Genomic DNA, 21,394 nt, shown 5'->3' with positions numbered 1-21,394 from the left:
GAATACATACGTACGTACATATGTGTTGTTGACAAAGTGTGTTGGTGATGCATAATTATACACCGTTGTATTCAATAAAAGTGCTACGTAATTTTTAAATGCCTATACTTATACGTATGCATGCATATACATATGTAGGTATATTGGACTGAATTGAAAAAAGAGTTATAAAAGTCCACCCTTGTATTTAAAGCTTATGCTGAGAGGATTTTGGCAACATAAAAAATGTATTTTTGAAAATTTTAATAACCGCAGACATGGCCTTTCTATTATAACTTGGTTACAACGAAACACACAGGGCGTCGTAGCGGAGTACAACTCTGTGTAGCTGATCCACCTATGACAAAAAGACTTCGGAGCTCAAAAGGATATTGGCACCAAATATAGATAAAGGACAGGAGAGAATAAAGACATACTGTTTTTGGAAATCGAATGTCAAATAACCAAGCTATACGAGAAAGGTTCAATAAGTACCCGTGTTAGAAATGGAGACACCCTTTTTTCAAAATACATTTTTTTCCAACATAGTCCTCGTTTAGAAAGATACACGTCACTCAACGCTCCTGCCATTTTTTAACCCTTCCAAGGAATAGAATTTGACGAACTCTCCAAAAAACGCTTCTGTCAGGGCGATGGCTTCCTCGTTTGAACTAATTTTTTTCCTCGCGAGTCATTTCTTCATGTTAGGAAACAAGAAACAGTCGCAGGGAGCCAGATCGAGTGAATACGGGGGTGCGGCAGCAATTCATAACTCAATTCGTGCAGTTTGGTGGCAAAAACTCCGGATAAATGTGCTGGTGCGCTTTGGTGGTGAAACAGCACCTTCTTTTTCGTCAAATGCGGACGAGTCTCCTTCAGTTTTTTGTTTATCAGGTCAGCCCATACGTTCGTGCGTGTTAATTAAAGGTGGTTTTAAAGTTAATAAAAAAGATGCTTAAAGTATTAATTAATCAATAATATATTTTCCTTCATAATTTACAATGTCTTCCCAGCGTATAGTCAAATTTTTAATTCCCTGCTCAAAAAATGTTTTCTCTTTGGAGCCAAAATACGATTCGATATCCCTTTTTATAGAGTAGTTCTTGTTACTTATGTGGGATTGAATTCCACGGAAAAGGTGATAATCACAAGGTGCAATATCCGGAGAGTATGGTGGATGCGGCATTAGCTCCCATCCGAGCTCGTTCAGCTTGCCTAATGTTTGCCTTGCGGTATGAGGTCTTGCGTTGTCGTACTGAAACGAAACTTTGCGTCTATTCACTAAAGACGGTCGATTTTTTTAAATGCCTCATTCAGGCTTGATAGCTGATGGGAATAATAATCAGCAGTTATCGACTGGTTTGGTTCCAGAAGTTCATAATAAACAATACCGGTCATATCCCACCAAATAGACAGGAGAATCTTCTTGGGGTAAAGGACATCTCTAGGGGTCGGTTCTGGTGTTTCATCTTTAACTAACCATTGGCGTTTGCGAACAGAATTATTGTAAAGGACCCATTTTTCATCACCAGTAATGGCACGGTTCAAAAAACTTTCATTTTCAAGCCGTTGCAGCAGCTGAGAGCACAAATTCACTCTCTGCTGAAGGTTGGCGACGGAAAGTCTATGCGGAACCCATTTTCCCGGCTTTGAAACCTTTTCCAGCTGAACCAGATGCCTATGAACTATTTGATGCGATGAATTTAATCTTTGAGCTATCATATCGACTGTCAAATTTCGCTCAGCTTCCACGAGTTCGAGCAAGGCGTCGGGGCATCCTCCACGTCGCAGTTACCACTTCAGAGTTTTGAAAACCCCTTTTGCGCAGTCCTTACACTCACGGTATCCTCTCCGTGAGCAGTGTTTATTTCTGCAGCAGAAGTTGTTGCATTTTTACCACTTTTATAAAAAAAATACAAAATATGCATCTTATACGCGTTCGAAGATTCTATTTTATTTTTTAACAACACGTGCTTCTATCCACGATTAAAATCACTTGTTGAATGCACAACATATCAAAGAAAATATAAATAGTTCCGTTATATTCCGCGAATAATTTTTTGTATTTGTATATGCAGGCCAAAGTATACATTAATATTTTGGTGAAAATGCTTTTTGCTTTATTACTGCTACACAGCGCCTTTGCATTGACAATATTAAACCTCTATAACGTTCAACAGGAATAGATTCCCATGCTTTCTGGGCCTTTTCAAAAAACTTGTACAAATTTGCGGTATTCTGCGCACTGAGTGCATTTTAATGTCGCTCCAAAGATATTCGTTTGGATTTAAGTCGGCACTCGAAAACGCACAATACAGAACAGTGATCGAATTTTCTTCGAAACACTTTTTTACAACACAATTAGTATGCTTCGGCTCATTGTTTTAGTGAAATTTCAATTGGTTGATTGGGTCGATATTACCTTCAATTTCAATTGGCCCGACACCGTTTCACGTATGATTGGTAAGACGAGTTTTGGGTCGGATGTTGTACGTTTTGGCTGCCGCACGTACATGTTTTTGAGTCCAGAAGGAAACTCAATTCGGCATTGTTGTTGCGATGCTCTCACCAATAAAAATATTGGGAAACAATTTCAGTAACTCTAAAAACAAAGCCGTTTGCGAGTCGCATGAATGCCTCAGAAGAGAACGTGAGTCCATCGAGGATGACAATCGTAATGGTAGGCAGGCCGTTGACATCGAGAACTTACGAAAACATCAATAAAGTGAAAATGAAAAGTTGATCAATAACCGCAAATTAACCATCAGACAATCAGAGAGCTGCCACAGAAGTTGGACATTGCTTATGGATCCGTTCAGGATATTTAAGGATTTGGGCTTGCGCCCTATTACTGCAAAGTAGGTTACAAAGGAAGGCTTATCACTCAAAAGAGAGACCCAGCTGATATCGCCAAAGATATGATTTCCAATGCTGAATCCGAAGCAATATTAAAAAAACGTATTTTTAATGGAGACGAGACGTAGGTTTATGAGTATGAAAGGCAATCCAGACATTAGACCAGTGAGTGGAGGGCTCCGAAGGAACAAAAACCAAAAAAAGCACGTCGTTTTCAGTCAAAAAAAAAATTATGTGAACGGATTTTATGGATTATAACCACGAATTTTTAACAAAAAGTCACGAATTTTTAACAAATAAGGACTATTATTTGCGCATTAGAGAACGATTAAGTGACGTAATTCGCCAAAAAAGAGACCATTTGTGGGAACACAATTCGTGGATTTTGCACCATGATAACGCGCCGTTGTATGGAGGCATCATTGTCCGTGAATTTTTTCCCAATAATGAAACGCCATCGTATTCACCTGATGTGGCTTCCTGCGATCCTCTGTTTTTCTCTTCGATCGAGTCAAAAAAAAAACACGGGAAACGCGTTTTAAGGTGAGAAACCAGTTTAGACTGATCAAAAAATCAACTTTTTTATTGCATAAATTGCTAAATTAGTATAACTGCTCAAGAATATGTGGTAAAAATTTTAAAGCAAAATTCGCATTATTCGCAATTCTATGAGCACTTAGGTGACCGCCCGTCGGTTAGGCACCGTAGCGTGCGGTCGTTAGAACGGCGTTTTTCACGAAACTAATTTTTTTCAACTGGTGGGCACTCTAGCTCAAAAAGTTATCGGCCAATCGTTATGAAATTTTTTGGGAGTATTCTTTATTCAATTCTAATTCTTGATTATATTATCATTAAAAATTCTTTTTTTAAGCAAAATAGATGAAAAAATATGGTATGAAAAAATGGCATTGTGTTCAAGCGCCAAAGAATATGCAATTTTCAATATTATTTTATCACAATTAGGTTCATATTCTTAGGAAATATGTTGTTAACGGAAAAAAAATTGTTGTTGATTACAGAGAAAAATGGCAACTTCAGGAATGCCTACCAGCAAGACACTCGGATGGCAATCGTCCATGGACAGCACGCTCTAATGCCACTATTTCCAGCGGGAATGGCTTGAAAAAATTTGAAAGTGTACTTAAAAATATGAATAAAATACTCTCCAAGTTTAAATAATTTCTGATTATTCCCTCCTTGTTCAGAAAATGCACGAAAACACCAAAATTTCGGTCTCCTAAACCAGCGCCGAATGAAAATAATTGAAAAATCGAAGACGGCTCTGATGACTATACCGAAAATAGAGTTCCAGAAATGTTTCAAGAGCTGGATCAAACGCTGACATTCGTGCGTTGAAGGCGCTTATATCGCTTATGAGGAAAACACTTTTATTTTGAATTTTCTGAATATATTCTGGGCACTTTTTGATCCAGGTGGTATATAGAATAACCCTCTTGATTCAATTATATTATAATATAGGCAGTATAAATAAAACTGTCACATTTCGCAAGTCAAAAGCGAATATCATGGAATAAAATCAGTTTTTTTTTTATCAAAATTGTCTTAATTGCAAGTTTCCCACTTGCAAATCGCAATCACGTACGCCTGGTGCGAATGCACGCATACATATAAGCACAAACAAGCGATTACATGGGAATAAGTTTAATGTGGCAATACTGATATATCAAAATACGAATTCGCAATGGTGCACACGTATATTCAAACATACACATACATACATGCATACTCGTACATTTTTGCATATGCATAAATATTACTGTACGTGCCACAAAACAGTTATCCTTTCGCATTACTCCAAGGCGCAAAGCTATCAACAGTCGCACAGCCGTTATTACATACAGTTGTGTCTTATTGTGACCAATTTTGCATGCCACTTGGCCTAAAGTGCCAAAGGCCCTAAGGCCTTCAAAACTTCATAATAACTCAGTACGCGGCACTTAGTTGCGAAATGATTGTTGTTGTGGTTGTTCTTGATTTTCGCATGCTCATTCATATGCAAAAAGCATAGTTGCCGAGCAGTGTGGATCGGAGGGCTGGTGAAGCGCACGGAAAATACAGATAGTGGGGCAGATAGGAGTATGGAAGCGTAATTGCCGGCATGCGATGCACTATAAATGCAATGGAAAGTGTATGTGTATCCGTATATGTATGTGTGTATGTGCCGGCACATCACTTGCAACGCACTGCAATAATTTCGCACGCAAATTTTCGAATAGCTTCTGCACGAAATGCCAACATGAAGTGGCTTTACCCCGCTTTACCAAACTCTTCGCTTTGCTAAGTACGTACATATGTATGTATATATGTGTGTATGTGTGTGTGTGTGTTTATAGGTTTGTATTTGCCACTAAATGCTTCATAAAATTTATTAGCGGCGCACGAATTGACTGCGAGACATATGAAGCCTACACACATACATACGCATTTTCATGAAATTTGCATTTTTTCTATTTCCATTAATTTTTTTACTGCAATTGTGGTCAATGGAGACGATTTTCTGCGCAATCTTTTAATTTTCTTTTATTTTTTCGTTGCTGCACATGGAAATGTGGCACGCATGTGCGGCAGTTATTTCGTATTCTGTTGTTTGGTGTTGTTTTTGCGAAGGTGAAAAATTGCGAAAGGCAGCAGATAACTGACTTTTGCGGTTTTGAAAATTTTTCTTTTTTATGTTTGTAAAAAAAAAATTTTATGTCTGAATTTTTTAATATTTTAAAAAATTTTTTGTTTTGCTGCTACACGCACTCACGCAGTCTTGTGCTAACCGCAGCGATTTACATGCGGGATCATAGGTGAAAACATGCATATTAGGCCCTTTCATAAATTAGTGATTTTTATCTCAGAGGACATAACTGGAACATATTCGCATGAAAGAAAAAAATTGAAATATTGCATTTTTCAGAAAAACAACATTGTTGTTTTATTCTTTTTTTTTGCAGCATTACTAAGCTACACTCAGTTGAAGTACGAGTACCACGTACTTTCATCGAGATCGCCCTGTAGTACGAGGGTCGGTTGAAAATGTAGGGTCGTGCAAATACAAACACTACTTAATTGCTTGAGGCAAACCTTTTTTACTTTTGCCATACTCGCCATTTACGTTTATGCACTTCGTCCAAGGCTGTTCTAATTTCCCTAATCCCTTCCGAATAATGGCATTTATCCAAGTCTGAAAGCTTGTTATTCGTAGCAATCACCTGCTCGTTTGAATAAAATATTTTTCCCTCCAGTCATTTCTTCAGATTGAACAACAAATAGTAGCCCGAGGAATACAAGGGATCCAAGAGAGCCAAGTGTAGAGAATAGGTTGGATGTGAAACGAGTTGAAACCCTATTACCATTAATTTTGTAACCACAATTGCTGAGGCATGAGCTGGTGCATTGTAGTGATCGAAAAAGAAAATCACACGACTTCCTCGATTCAAACGAATGCCAGACACAAAGAAATATGGATACGGCTTGAAATTACTCTGGTATGGGTTCCCGGTCATAGGAGATAGCGGATGAGCTAGCAAGAAAAGGTTCGACACTAGAAATAGCAGAGGCAGTGGCAGTCTCCACCCCACTCAACACATTAAAAGCATCCATTGCTTCACACTATCCTGCTTTAGCCGAAAGAAGATCGAAGCAATTAACTGCATGTATTGCAACAAAAACCACATGGCCGTCGTACAAAATCCAAAGGACGAATGATCTGTTAGGATGCTCTCGGCCATACATCTCACGCTTCACTGGAACCCTTACAGGCCATTGGAAAGTAGGGGATCATGCAGCTAGACTCAACCTACCCTTCAATCCTATCTGCAGAAGCTATCAAGCGGAAGGGGTGAAGGAAAGTCTTTTCCACTACTAATGTGAATGTACAGGGCTACCTAGGGCATGACTTTGCTCCTTCGGTAAGCCTTTCTTACAGCAAATTAATGAGATCTCAGACATCGAGAAAAAGAATTTGCTGCTGTACTTGGACCTCACTAAATGGATCTGGCTTAGAACAAAAAAACATCATTACGCGAGGACAGTGGTAGTAAAACGGTGCTGGTCACTAATTAGGGTTATTTCAGTGGAAATATTTAACCACTTCAACAACGACAGCAACAACAACAACAAAGAAATATGCCGATCTGACTAAAACTTGGTGTGTGTTCTTCCACGAGATGCTGCTAACTAAACATAACCTCGATAGGAGCCAGTAGTGCCATTTCTCTGACTTTTCACATACTCTTCACACAACCCTCGTAAACCCAAGGAGACTACGAAAAGAGTCAAGTGCGTTAGCTGTGTTGCTTTAAGGTGGCATTTGAGAGACGCTTGGTGGCCCGACAACCGGGGTAAAAGTGTTTGAAAAAAATACTTAAAAAACTCATAAATTTCCCTTTGCAATTTCTGAAATGCTGCTTATTTTTTGCCAGAAAAGCACTTCGTAGTGAATCAAGAATTTATTACATTAATTTAGATGCAATAGTAGGCCACCGCAATAGCCGAATGGGCTTGTGCGTGATTATCATAAGGCAGTGCCCGCAGCTCGAACCACCGGGCAAGAAACACCAAATGATAGAAAAAAATTTTTTTTTTCTAATAGAGGTCGCACCTCGGCAGGCAATGGCAAACCTCCGAGTGTATTTCTGCCATGAAAAAGCTCCTCATCTGTGGAGTCGGCTTAACACGGTAGATGATCCCTTCATTCGGTGATGAAGAATGCAGAAAGACGATGAAGAATGTAGAAAGTTGCGTGTTTTACGTTGATCCACTGAACTGGGCATAGCGGAAGAATGCGTTTGTTGCCAAAAAATTTTATCTCTTCATTAAAAGCCAGGTATTATTTCTAAAGAAGAATCCCAAGCTTCCATTTGGTCATAATTAAAAAATAATCCAAATCCAAATTCACCCAAAAAACATCATTTCGAATGAGGCGAGCGCCTTATAGAAAAATTTCAAGCTTCCATTTGCTCATAATTAAAGAAAGTGTAAATGTTTTTTAAATAATTCAGAAAAGAAATAAAAAAAAAGATAAATAAAAATGTTTAATTACTTTACAAAAAATATTTTTTTTTTTATTTTTTAACGAAAAATACGGAAAAAATCCTATAGAAAACATTGAAGACTGTTAAGAAATGGATGAGAATGGATGAGTCGTTTTTAAGAGTAGAGAACGCAATAGATATTAAAGTTAAATTGCTTTCCACTATTTTCATTTCTTTATTCCGTCAGCTGCTATCAATTTTGCATAGATGGTAATATTGTAGCAATGCTAGGCGACCGATATCTTAATTATTCTTTCTTCAAAATTTGGATCACACTTTAATAACATATCCAGTGTTATGCCACAGTTCTGAGCTCTATTAGAAGCCTTCATTAGACAAGGTCAGTCTTTCTTCTAAATTCCAGTGCATCTTTTAACAATTTAGTTATAATAAACCAGCCCAAAATCTGGCTTCGTCATTTTCTGCCATACAAATTTGCATGTCCACATGCAATGCATTTAAATGGGGGAAAAAAATCTCGTAAGAATTATTTGCATATCACAACAAGCAACAAGCCACCAATGCCATGGCTAAACGCTCATCTTATAAGAGCATAAACGTGTAGCAAATAATAGCACAAAATAAAGAAGTCAAGAAAAAATCAGCAATCATTCCATTCTACAATAAAATTGAGATCTCCGCATGGCATGCAACATAGTTGGTATATGTATAGTACGTTGTTGCATACGTTCGCAGCAAAGGAGAAAAAATCAATAACCTCGCATCATTGCCGAGAGTTATAAATGCCCTAAAAGCCATAAATTTTCAGGTCAGTCAGTCGGCGATGATACGCTGTGATTTACATATTCATGCATACGTACATACATTCATACATGTATGTACATCCATCTACACACATATTGAGAGCACCATGTGGCATCGGAGCTGTAACTGATGGCATGTGCCACACGAATATTTTGTAGCAGCAGCAGCAGCAAAAGTCATTGCGTGCAATTTTCGCATTCTACCAACTGCTTTTATGCCGATTGATTTTTGCTGGCGCATATATTACTTTGCAATTTTTCTGGTTTTTAATTTAAAAGCTATTTTATTTTTTTTCTTGTTCTCTTATTTTCAATTCATTTCCATGCGGTAAAGTGCAGTTGCATGTTCGGAACAACAATACGCAACTAAATACTGCCGTGCATCAATTGGTTTCAATGTATTTATGGCCTGCTACTAGCGGCCAGCAGCAGTCAGCAAACAAATGGATTCTGTGCTCTGCCACAAACATGCATACATACATACATGCGCTGCTGTTGCCTACTGTTCTTTTTTAATTAAAACACTAACAGTACACAAATTAAAATTTGCAAACGAGCTCTGCTGGTTGGCCACAAATGCAAATAAAGAGATGCATGCACACGTACATGCATGTATAGTGATGGTAGTCCCGAAATTTTTTAAGTGTCAACAATCCCGACATTTTCGGATAAAGATATATATGTGCATGCATGCATGTGATGTTAGTCCCGACCTTTTTATATCCCGACATTTTCGGGATTTGTAATTTATTGAATGTGGAAATAGAAAAATCCCTTTTGCGGTAAAAAAAGAAAAATTGACTTTTTAACTCCTAACAATCCCGAGATTTTCGGGATTTGTAATTTCTTGAAAATGGAAAAAGAAAAATCCCCTTTTGCGGTAAAAACAAACACTTTTGACATCGATTTTTTTTAAGTATCAACAATCCTAATATTTTCGGGATTTGTAATCTCTTGAAAATGGCAACAGAAGAATCTCCTTTTGTGGTAAAAAAATAGCATGGACTTTAACTCTTTAGCAAATATCAATTTCTTGGAACGTTTTTGTTTTTGCCTTATTTTTAATTAAAATTTAATTTAATTAAAATTAAATGCAAGGCATACTAGATCGCTAAGTACCTAAGGTGTAATCAGGTGTGTAAGTAGCTCGATAATCGCTCGAAACTCGCCCATTGCTCAACTGCTCAAATGTTTACCCGAAACTTTCGAGCTTTTGAACTATTACTACTACTATTTCAGCAGCTAAACACAAATTGTCAATCTTCTTTATCAGCATATGGACGCAACATCTCAATGGACTGATGCGTGACTACCAATTGGGGAGTGCCGTTCGAATCTCCGTGCATGAAACAGCAAAATTATAGAAATAGTTTTTTCTAATAGCGGTCGCACCTAGGCAATGGCAAACCTCCGAGTGTATTTCTGCCAACACACTCACCAGAAATAGAATGAGGAGCTCGGCCAAACACCCAACAGAAGTGTCAGTATTTCTTCAGTTTTCCAACGACGTTAACGCTATGTATAAATAATTTGTAAAAATTAAAAAAAGTATGTAAAAAATGTCAAAATAATCCCAGCAAGCCTCGCTCAAATTTCTCCAAAACCAAGGCGAATCTATTAAAGGAGGCATCGGGAAATAAGCTGATATGTATTTTTTTCTTTCGCCGTGTCCATATTGTGTACCCAGAATGAAATAAGGCGAATTCATTCTTTTTTTTCTCGTTTACTCATACCTTACCGTGACAATCAAACGTTTCAAACATTGTCGTTGGTCTAGTGCCATCACCTTTATTGAATTCGCTTTGATATGTGCAAGATGAATCTATTAAAGGTGATAGCAGTAGGCCAGCTGATTTGTTTTTTTTTTTTTCGTATACATTCGGTTGTCGGCATTGAATTATGAAACTTATTACTTACGTACAAATTTGTAATTCGAAAATTGAAATTTGGCACTTAATTCAAATTCAAATGCTAGTATGAACACACAAATCACTTCTTTGTTTTCCCCTTTGACGTGGCAATCTTATGTTTAAAATTGTGTTCTTGGCCTAGTGCTATCACCTTTAATGATTTCGCCTTGGATATATTCGAACTCACGCTCAAAAGTGAGCAGCTATGCGCAAGGCGAGTCCATTCAAGGTGGTATGGGTAGAAAATCTGATTTGCTTTATTTTACTTATCTTGACTTGGGGTTTGCCTACATAGGATGGATGTGTATTTACACTCTGTTTGTTTGTATTTTAATTTGAAAATTGTGTGCATTATAATTATGTCGGCTTACTTTTGTGAAAATTCACTTTTAATAAGGAGAAAAAAAATCGTTTAAAAGTAGGCAAGTGTGCTTTGGAACGGAATGGACCATTTTTTCTAGTACCGCTTGATCTCGTTGGTCCTTCATGAGCTAAATTATAACGAAAGAAGCACTTGCAAGCAATTTTGTAGATAGTTTTTCATTCATTCATTTGGCTCTCATGCATATACTTGCATTTATAAAAACAATTCATTACAGCAATTAAGGGGGCAGCTCCTCCAGCACTTTCAAATTATACATTTTTTGTTGTTTTTTTTTTTTTGCTTTAAAACTCATTTACAATTTAAAGAATAGATTTCAATGTTTTAAGCTTAATAGGAAATCTAAAAAGTCTCTATAAAATCAGTGAAGTGATGAGCGTCGGATTAAAGGTGTATAAGAATGAAAACTTGTATCGCATTTTTCTCGAAATACTTTTTTTCCGCCCTGTCGAATTTAACTCAAAGAGCAATCAGAATCACAATTTTTTTTTTTGTATTTTTCAATCATCAAGAATGCTCGGAAAATAAATTATTTTTGCCGCGAATTCGCCTTAAATATAATCAGCTTACTGCTATTACCAAGGCGCATTCATTAAAGATGGTGGCAATAGACCAACAAAAATATTTTGCACATTTGATTGCTAAAGCAAAGTATTGGCAAAGTAGAAAACAAAAAGTGAATTCGCCTTGTTTTATTTTGAGCTAACAGCTACATGGAAATAAAAAAAGTCAGCTTAGCCACAGTTTAAAAAAAATATGTGAACTTCTTTCAAAAGTAAAATAAATTTTTTTATTGTTTAAGTTTTTTTTTTGCACTGAGCTTATTTCGACATATCTTACGCTACTTTATCAGGCATCTACTAAGTCAGATGTTATTAAATAATGGAAAAAGTATGTATTTTTAAAACAAATTTGTTCATTTATTTTCAGTTTTATGATAGAAGGTGCTTCTCAAGAAATATTGCTGAAATTTTTTTCGAGTTAACTAATTGCAAAATAATGAAGATCTGAATCTTGGGACTAATCCCGGTATTTCGGGACTACATTAAGTTGTTAAAAATCTAAACATTTGACATCTCTAACGCACACAAACACTCAGCACTCAAAGTGGTTAAATACATAGCCGTAGATATTCATTTAGCCGATCAGCTTCAGCTTTGGCATGCAATGATGCATTTTTGCATTTGCCATCAATGAATTGACTACGTGAACAAACACGCCTGCATACATACATGCACACATCCACACACACACACACATCGGTGCATGCATCTGTTTAAGCAAACTACCGCCACAGCAAAGCATTAAGGCCTACTCGTACGTGTGTGTTTGTGTGTGTTGATGGTTTTGCGTTCATTTACAGTTTTAATTAAATGTGACCGACACGAGTTACCCAAAATTAAATGCAAACACCACGCGAGGCAATGCAAATAAAGACGTTGAACGAGGGAGTTGCATTATAAGAAATAAAAATTAAATTCGAAAGACAGCAAAAATGGCGATAAAAGCTTCTGCTACGCAGCAGAAGAATTGTCTTCCAAAACATTTTTAATTAACTAAGTAAATTATTTTGAATCATTCTTTTAAAGGATTTGTTCTTTTTCGAAAGAAAAAACTAATTTTTTTCCCAGTCCCCATTGGCAGGTGTTCCTACTCTTGTCTCAGCCAACTTGAGGCGCAAATCAAAATCGCATATAGCGGTAAGTTGCGGCAAACATTTTGATAATTGAAGAGCACGAAATGAAAAGGACCATTCAGAGCGTGCAAGAGCAGACTACATATTACGACTTGAAATGACATGAGTCAAGCCCAGACATTACTCCAAAATTAAATAGCTACCAAGCACTAAGGCAATATCGACATTGTACTTAAGGTCTAGAGTAAGGCTGTAAAAGAAAGGAATGGACAGGAAAGACGCTGATTTCCCGCAAACTAACCAGATTTTTTAAAGAATATTAGCAATTTGACGAGCGAAAGTAAAAGGGGGAGCTTCTATTCTATTTTTATATTTTGTTTTATTTTACAAAGATTTTTTTGCAGTTTGGCAAGGGGTAAGTATTCATTCGGTAGAACCTTTTCTGCTCTATAAAACTATGTTAATTGTATTTTTGAGTGGTGCACTGGGATATGCTCAAAAAGAATAACACGGTCAACAAGGAGCTCTACACCACGTGAATGAGGCTACTCGACTGAAAAGACCTGATCGATATGGGCAAAGCAACGACAGGCCTCATGTTTGCACAAATCATCATAAAATCATCAAATCTGCACTCTAAGAGCTCGAATGGCAGGTTCTTCAGCATCCGCCGGATTCTCCGGTCCTTGCATCGACCGATTACCATCTTTTCCGCTCCCTGTCAAACAATATGAAGGGCGTTACCTTCGATAACAAAGAGGTCCTTAGAAACTGGCTCAACAACTTCTTTGACATCAGACCAGGCGCGTTTTGGCGAAACGACAGCAACAAATTGGTCGAGAGGTGGGAAGAGGTTGTAAACAGCAAAAGCGAATATATAATTGATTAGCTTATTGATATAATTAGTGTTTTTTGTTTAAATAAAAGTCTTCGGTAAAAACGCTACGAACTTATTCCCCAACCTAATATCTATATATATAAAAAGAAGTTACATTTCCTTGGTAATCTTATAACTCAAGAACCGCCCAACCGATTAACACAAAAATTTCAGAGTTCTTTTCAATCTTTGAGGAGGTGGTTTGTGTGAAGTTTGATTGAAATCGGTGCAGCCGTTCCTGAGTTATGACATTTTATTTGAGCAATGGTTTCTTCTCATACGAAATGCCTGTATGGGAAAAACAACAACAAATACACAGCCGCTTATGAGCGTTTCTGTTGTACTGTTGTGGTTGTAAGTGTATTATGTTAATATTAATTTTGGACGAAAATATATAAATAGTTTCAGCAATCATTAATTTCTTACGATTTTTTAATATATAACGTTTTTTAATCTGATTTATCTGATATCTGATTAAAGCTTGTTTTATTTCCAATTAGCAGAAGGAAGGGATTGGGATTAAGCAGAAGGAGATTTTGAGTTAGCTTCCAGATGAAATACTCGCTTACATTTTTTGGATGCGCAGGCTATGGAGCCGAAACTGAAAAAAAGAAATGATGAGAGCCACACTGTTATTAGAGCTTCTTTACGTTCGATACAAAACATAGTTGGAATTGTATAGACCTTGCCGGAAACTTTGTAAATGTTGCTGCGGCGTAGAAGAGCGAGAGTTCCTACAGCACTTTCTTCTCCGCAACTGCACAATGTCTCGTACCAACGTCTCCACCATATGGAGGTATGTACGCCGTGGCCAAAAAAAAGGGCATCAGCATTTTTACCTCATTGGGACAAGTTTTAATTTTATTATTATTTTTCATTATTTTTGAACAAAAGAATATCTCATTGTCTACTAAGAAACATATAAATTCAATTTTGAAATTCTATGAAAAATTAGAAAAATTCCGATAAATTTTAATTACAATTTTTGGAAAAAATTTTTGGAACGCAGTTTTATAGCTCATTAAATTTAGTACAATAAAATGTACATTCCAAGCTGTTCCAAAATTGCATTAATTTTTTATATGCAAGAGCTTTTTTTATGGATTGCGCAACTCCGTCAAGGAAAAATTTATAAAAAATCAGCGAAAATTTTCACCAACTTGAAACTTGCACTTTGTTGTACTAAAATTTAGTAAGCTATAAAAGCCGTGGCATTTATGAATTTATTCAAATTTTTGCTCAAAGCTTGAACCTTCGATTTATTTGGTTTTTGTTAGCCTGTGAGCCATGCTTTGCAAATAAAAATAATGAACATTCAAACTCCAATACAAAATTAAATTGCTAATCTGTTATCAATTGTTGTGGGCTGCACATTCACCATTCCAACATTTTCTTATCCCAACACAGTTTGGAAATCCAGCCTTGTACAAGGTTAAGTCTAAACTAAACACGACTGGCGTCATAAAAATGTTTTTGAAGGCGCCATCTTTTTAGTGCGTTCGTGCGTTGGGAGTTACATTCCTAGCTGACTTTCAGTGAAAGCTTGGTGAAAATCGGTTCAGTGGAAGCGAAGTTATTGCGTCTAAAGTGCCAATATGTTTGTGTCATCGGTACAAAAATTAGTTTCGAACAAAGAGCTAATACGAAATTTTGTTTTAAAATCGGTTAAACGTTTACCGAAATATTTGAATTGATGAAAAAAGTGTATGGCGATGATTGTCTATCTCGCGCCAGAGTTCATGAGTGGCTTCACGTTTTAGAGATGGTTGTGAGGACATAAATGACAAACGGGCCGCACAAAATCAGTAATCCCCGAAAACTCCATCGAAATTGTTCGTAAATTTATCAAAAATTAACCAAAATCATCATTGAAATTCATGGAATCGGAGTTGAATATCTCCAAAACATCGACTTAATGCAGTTTAACTGATCATTTGGGCTCAGGAAAGGTTAATTGAGGACCAAAAATTGCTCAGAATTCAACATTCGAAAGACCTCATTAAAGAGGTGAGTAAATACGAGAACTTCCTTTACAACATTGTAACTGGTGATGAAACGTGGTGTTTCCAACATGAACCTGAAACTAAGCGTCAAAGTGCCGATTGGAAGGTCCCAGACGAGCCATCACCGAAAAAACCGCGTTTGGAGAAATCAAAAATCAAGTCGATGCTCATTTGTTTTTACGATTCCAAGTGAATTGTCCACAAGGAGTTCGTGCCAACAGGCCAAACCGTCAAAGCAATTTTTTATCTTGGCGTTTTGAAGTGTTTGTTGCATCGCATTCGTCGAATTCGCCCTGACAACCCCGAATGAGAGCTCCAGCTTTGCTCTTACTGCTTGACAATGCACCATCTCATCGATCCACTCTTTTGACTGATTTTTTGACTAGAAATCGCATTTGAACCATCAATCAATCACCGTATTCGCCTGATATGCCTTCCAGTGACTTCTACCCATTCGGAAAATTTGCTTTTGGCCATGAAAAAAAAACGTTTTGCGTCCGTAGAGGTCATCTAAAATTTCGGTAAATTTTAATTACACTTTTTAGAAAAAATTTTTGGAATGCAGTTTTAAAACTTATTAAATTTAGTACAATGAAATGAACATTTTAAGCTGTTCCAAAATTGCGTTGAATTTTTATAATTTTTATATGCACGAACCTTTTTTTTCATGAATTGCGGAACAACGTGAAGGAAAAACCTATAGACTTGCACCGAAACACTCTTTCGGAAAGCTTTTAGATCACCCCAAACAGTGCAACGGGGCCAGAGAGAACTATTTTGAATAAATAAACTCGAAGTTACCAGAACACAGCTCCTATTGTTTCTATTTTAGCTCAGTCTTATTTATATATACATATCAACCACTTAATGCAGAAAATTATTAAACCTCTTGCTGCATAGTTTTCCAATTTCAAGTGAAATACGTATGCATGACTCATCTGTCAAAATAGACTTACCTTCTTCACTTGCATCCGTCTGCACGCCGCGGCCCAATTCATCCTCCGATGGCGATTCCACAATGCCACCTACTTCAATGACACTTTGCACCGAATCCGCCGAAGATGATGTTGACACAAATGTCGTAGACGCAGTTGTTGGTGTTGTTTTTGTCGTTTGCATGCCATCGCCATCGCCAACGCGCTCTGATTTTCTCAATTTCTCCGTTGGTGTTGACGTATTTTGTGGCTCATTTGGCAAGTTAATGGTCTCCAAATGCAATTCAGCAGCAATCGCACCGCTGCTATTGCCACCGCTCACTACATTTGCGACAACTTGTTTCGGTGAGCTGACCGGCGCCATTTCCGTTGGCAAATCTTCGCTAGCAAAGGTAATAATTGCCGTTTGCTTGTTGTTTGCATCGTCAAATTGCTGTTGTTCTACGCCGACAATAATACGCTCTAATGTTTGTTGTTGTCGTTGTTGTTGCGCATCGACTACTGGCGCTGGTTGTGCTGATTTGGTAGTTTGTTGATTTTGTGCGCTGTTTTGTTGGAATTTCGGTGTGTTAATTGGGATACCTAATTTAGACGTTTGCAGCTTGTTTGCACTCGTTGTGTGGTCGCCAAAGCTGGCGGTGGCCAGTTCGATTGAGCCACGTTTCTTAGCAGTTGGTGTGTGTGTGGGTGTGGGTGCGCTTGTCAGTGATGCAGTCGTGAGCTCCTTTTTGGACGTGCCCTCTGCTATTTTGTGCTCACGTTTCTGTGGGATGGGCGGTGGCGTTGATTTTGACGCCTGCATTGTGATTTTCCCGGCCGCTTCAGCTTCGTTGACATTAGTTGATGCTGGCAGCTTTTGTTTAATCTTGATCTCAACGGTTTCGAATTGACGTATGCGCTGAGGTAATTCGACTTCAGCCTCAATCGGTTTTCTAATCTCTTCGATTTCTATAACTTTACTTAATACAGGCGGCACCAAAGTGTCATTGAGTTCGGCGTCTACCAAATCAGGTTTGGGTTGCTCAATAATATTCTTATGCAACACGTAAATTGGCTCGTTATCGAGCAAGTCTGGTGATATGCTTGTGGGCAGGGTTGGTTTTGGTCCCTCCTCGATTTTTTTCTCAACACCACCAACCAATTTCTTGCCTTCTGGCTCCACAAACCGACGTTCAGCCTCCAAGAATCCCATGGTAAGCTTTGTAGCATCTAATTTGTTAAGACTTGAGCTGGGCTGCATTACTTTTTCAGGAACTAAATTTTGTGTCACGCCCACGACATCTTTCTCCTCAGTCAGGGAAAACATTTCACGTGCTAGTTCACCTGTTTCTTTTGGTGTTAGCTGTGTGTTTTTATTTTGTTTAGTTGACGGCTCGTTCTTGTTCTCTAAAACTGAATTTTCCTCAACGCACACATTTTTTTCTTCGGTCTCTTTGTCACCCACTGCTTGGTCTTTTACTTCTATTACCATAGGCGTGACGTCATCTTCAGCTTTCCTTTGCTTGTCGTCGCCGAAATCAAAGCCCTCCTCTACGGACAATTCGTATTGAAACAACTTTTCGGCTTCTTTCTTTACCTTCTGATAGCTTTCAATCAACTTTTGTGCCTCCAACTCCAAGCGCCGTTCCTCATCAGATTTCTTAAGTAATTTAGCGCCCTTCTTCGGCGTCTCTATCGTAGTTTCGCTGCGGCGCGTCACCTGTTTCTCACCATCCTTAGTCAAAGTCAACGTTTCACTCAGCTCACGCAGCAACGTCGGCTTCTTGTCACTATCCACAGTGGCAGCGGCATCATTGCCGCCCAAAATCTGTTCCACATCCTCATATGAATCCTGCACTTGATGCTCACACTCCATATACTCCACACCGCCCGACTCGTTGCGTTGCAATTGTTTACCACTCTCCGATAAATTCAAAATACCCCTTTCAATACTTTGCATATCTTGTGGATTCTCGGCTAATTCCGATATACGCGTCTCCGCAGTCGCGGTGACCGTCATCGGTTCTAAGTTGTCGGCTGCAACACCTTCAGCATCGACGTCAACACCGAGCTGATCCAATTCGTCACCATGGCTGTGTACCTTCTTCAATTTGGCGCGTTCGTTATGCGATTCAGTGCTCGTCTGCACCTTCTCCTCGCCGGTTGCGTCACGTGTGCGTATTTCGGTATATGCATTCTGATTGCTCTCGAAATGCCTTTCTTCGAAGACGGTTATGCGTGGCGAGCCGGCGCTGCTGATGCGTTCCGCATAAGGTTGTAGCGTAAAGGCGACGGGCTTGCTCAAATTATCCATCAAGTTCGTGTTGAATGGAGCAGTAGGATTGGGGGTGGTGGTGGTAGTGCTGCTGCTGCTGCTGTTGTTGTTGGTTTTCGTAGTAGTAATTGTGTTGATCTTACCGCCACTCTCAAGCGCTTTGCGCAACTCTTCCGGCAAACCGTCCAGCGTATCGAAGGTGGTATTCTCGAAACGCTGCGTAGAAGATGTGCTAGACTTGATTACCTGCTTCTTGGTGGTAGTTGTGGTCTTGGTGTGGGCCAGCTTCTGCATTGTCTCTCCACTCAACTTTTGCTCCACCTTCTCTTCCACCTTTTGCTGTACCGTTTGTTCAGTGTGCGCCTCACTATTCGTACTGCTAGCGCTGCTGTTGCTTGTTGTGGTAATCTCTGCGTTTGCGTTTTCTGATTTATTGACGATATGTGTATCTTGCGTCTCTACTTTGCTTGTTTGCTGCATTGTTTTTACAGTTGCCGCTTCAACAAGTTTTGTTGCCTCCGCTTTTGTGTTGATCGTGGTGGGCTCTACTAATTCCTCTGGATTTGGCTTTTGACCCACTTGATGCCCCTCAAATGGTGCCGCCGTATTGATCGACACCTGATTAGCTGTTATCGCCATTTCATTTTTGTCACCATTAAGTGCCCCATTAGCCTTGGCATTTGGCATATCAACACGCTCTGTCACCTCCAATTCCTCTGCTGCTCTACAATCGCTTGGCTGGGAATTAACTTCTGACATTACATTGGTCGCAGTGTTGGTTATCTTATCACTTGATTTCACCTGACTTACTGCCGTTTTATTCATTTCACTTGCATTCTCTTTCACTGTCATATTTTCATTATCAATTTCTTTTGCCGCAATCGTTGCGCTCTCCACGGCTACCTTATCATCGCTCGTTGCTTGTGCAGCATTTGCAGTTTGGGTAACCTCCATTGTGGGCACTGTAGGCGGCATTACGGGCACGCCAATGAATTGGGATTTCCTCGCTTTGCTTGTTGTGGATGGTGAATGAGTGGTAGTGACGCTCAAATTTGCAGAGTTCAAAGACGTTTTCTTCTCTATTTGGGCGCTTGGACTTGTCGACTCGGTGATGCCGATCTGTTCCGCCTTTGTGCCTTTCACTTTCTTTGTGGCTGTTTCTGACTTTGTATCATCGGCTTCACTTTGCTCTACTGACTTAGTAGTCTCTTGTGACTCCTTTACTTCTTCTGTTGCCGGTTTTGTACCTTTCGCAATTTTCACATCGACCGCTTCCTTTGTCTCGTTCAACGCATTTAAAACTATTTTTTCTTCACTTTCAGCTTCTCGGTTGTGTTCAGTGATCTGCTCTGCTTCAGCGTTCTTTGTGCACTGTTTAGGCTGTGGCTGTTGACTCAAATCGTCCACAATTACGATCGGTCTGGAAAAAGAAGAGAATTGTGTCAACAACATCAGCTCGTCAAATCGTTTACGAGTTTTTAATTATTTTCAAATACATACTTTCCTCAAAACAAAAAAAAAAAAAAAATGAAAAAACAGTGAACTCGTTGTCAAGCAAACAGTATATTTTGTTAGTAATTATACAACAAAAAATTTTTTTTTTAATTATCGCCAACGGCATTAACTGATACAAAATTGACAAGTTGTTTAGCGTTTTGACTATTTCCTTTTTTCTTGAATGCCACAACAGCCGCTACATTATGCGGAAATTACTTGCACAGTTCCTAAATTTGAATATTCACAAATAGCTTTGCATTCTCCGAAGTTCTTCTTGTTTTCAAGTTTACCTCTATTCTCTGATTTACTACTCAAGTATCTTTTCTACCGTTTGCCACCTTAACTGTGCCAAATTAAAACTTGTACTAATTACTTTTGCCTACAATGCAGAGCGTGAAGGCAGCAAGTCGGCGCAAAGTGAGCCGCTGGGTCTTCACATACGCTGCTGCCCCCTGACGCTACGCCTACCCTGCTAACCATACCAACTAACTATCTACATACCGTCTACTCAACTCTGCACTTCTCCAAGCAACTGCTCTTTTCCATTGCCTACTGGCGCTTATCATTATTACTGGTTCTGTTTCGACCATCAACTACATACTGACTCTAACACAACTCTTACTCCAACCCTCAAACCCCCGCCCACAGGTTTCTCTGTTCTAGATTACGTATTATTTTGGCCCCTGCTCTCCATTTCGGCCAATTTTCATCGCCCATTTGCAATGCGCCGGCATTTTTTATGAGTATTTACTTCACACATTCGTGCATACACACACACATAAACACTTATTTGTATGCATAATTTATATTTTGTTTTGGTTTTTTGTTTGTTTGACATTCATATTATTCATTTCACTGTGCTGCTTTTTTCATTTTTTTTTTTTTTTTGTTTTGTTTTTGCCACTAACTTATCTCACACATTCAGGCAGCTATTCTTATCTTGCATTTTGTTTAGTGATTGCGCTGTCATTAATGGGGTTTGATATGATACCCAGCGTATGGCAGAGTGCGCAAAGAGTTTTGTTACCGGAATGATCGCTGAGCGTCTAGCATTTAAATGCGATCGGTTGAGGGCGCCTAAAAGTGTGTGACGCCTGCAGAGTTCAACAGAGTAAAGAACCAAGAATTATGGAAATCTATTAAAGCGGGGTTGAAAGCATCAAAAGGCAGTGAAGAAGGAAGTTGGACGCAAGTAACGGCAGCAAGTTTCAAGCATCGAACTCTAACTCTAGCACTATTTAGCTAGAACTCCATGCCAA

At 38.6% G+C, this 21,394-nt stretch overlaps 1 protein-coding gene across 1 annotated transcript in view; it reads right to left on the bottom strand.

Annotated features, from left to right (window-relative positions):
- The window catches only part of LOC129242139 (mucin-2-like), a 162,299-nt gene that overhangs the window by 28,161 nt on the left and 112,744 nt on the right, over positions 1 to 21,394 (bottom strand). Inside the window, exon 4 of the mRNA XM_054878700.1 lies at positions 16,406 to 20,058. Coding sequence (XP_054734675.1) covers positions 16,406 to 20,058 — 3,653 coding nt within the window. The remainder of the gene's footprint in view (positions 1 to 16,405; positions 20,059 to 21,394) is intronic.

This window comes from Anastrepha obliqua, chromosome 3, assembly GCF_027943255.1.
Source record: "Anastrepha obliqua isolate idAnaObli1 chromosome 3, idAnaObli1_1.0, whole genome shotgun sequence".
Classification (NCBI taxonomy): Eukaryota; Metazoa; Arthropoda; class Insecta; order Diptera; family Tephritidae; genus Anastrepha; species Anastrepha obliqua.
This window is presented reverse-complemented; position numbering and strand designations above follow the sequence as displayed.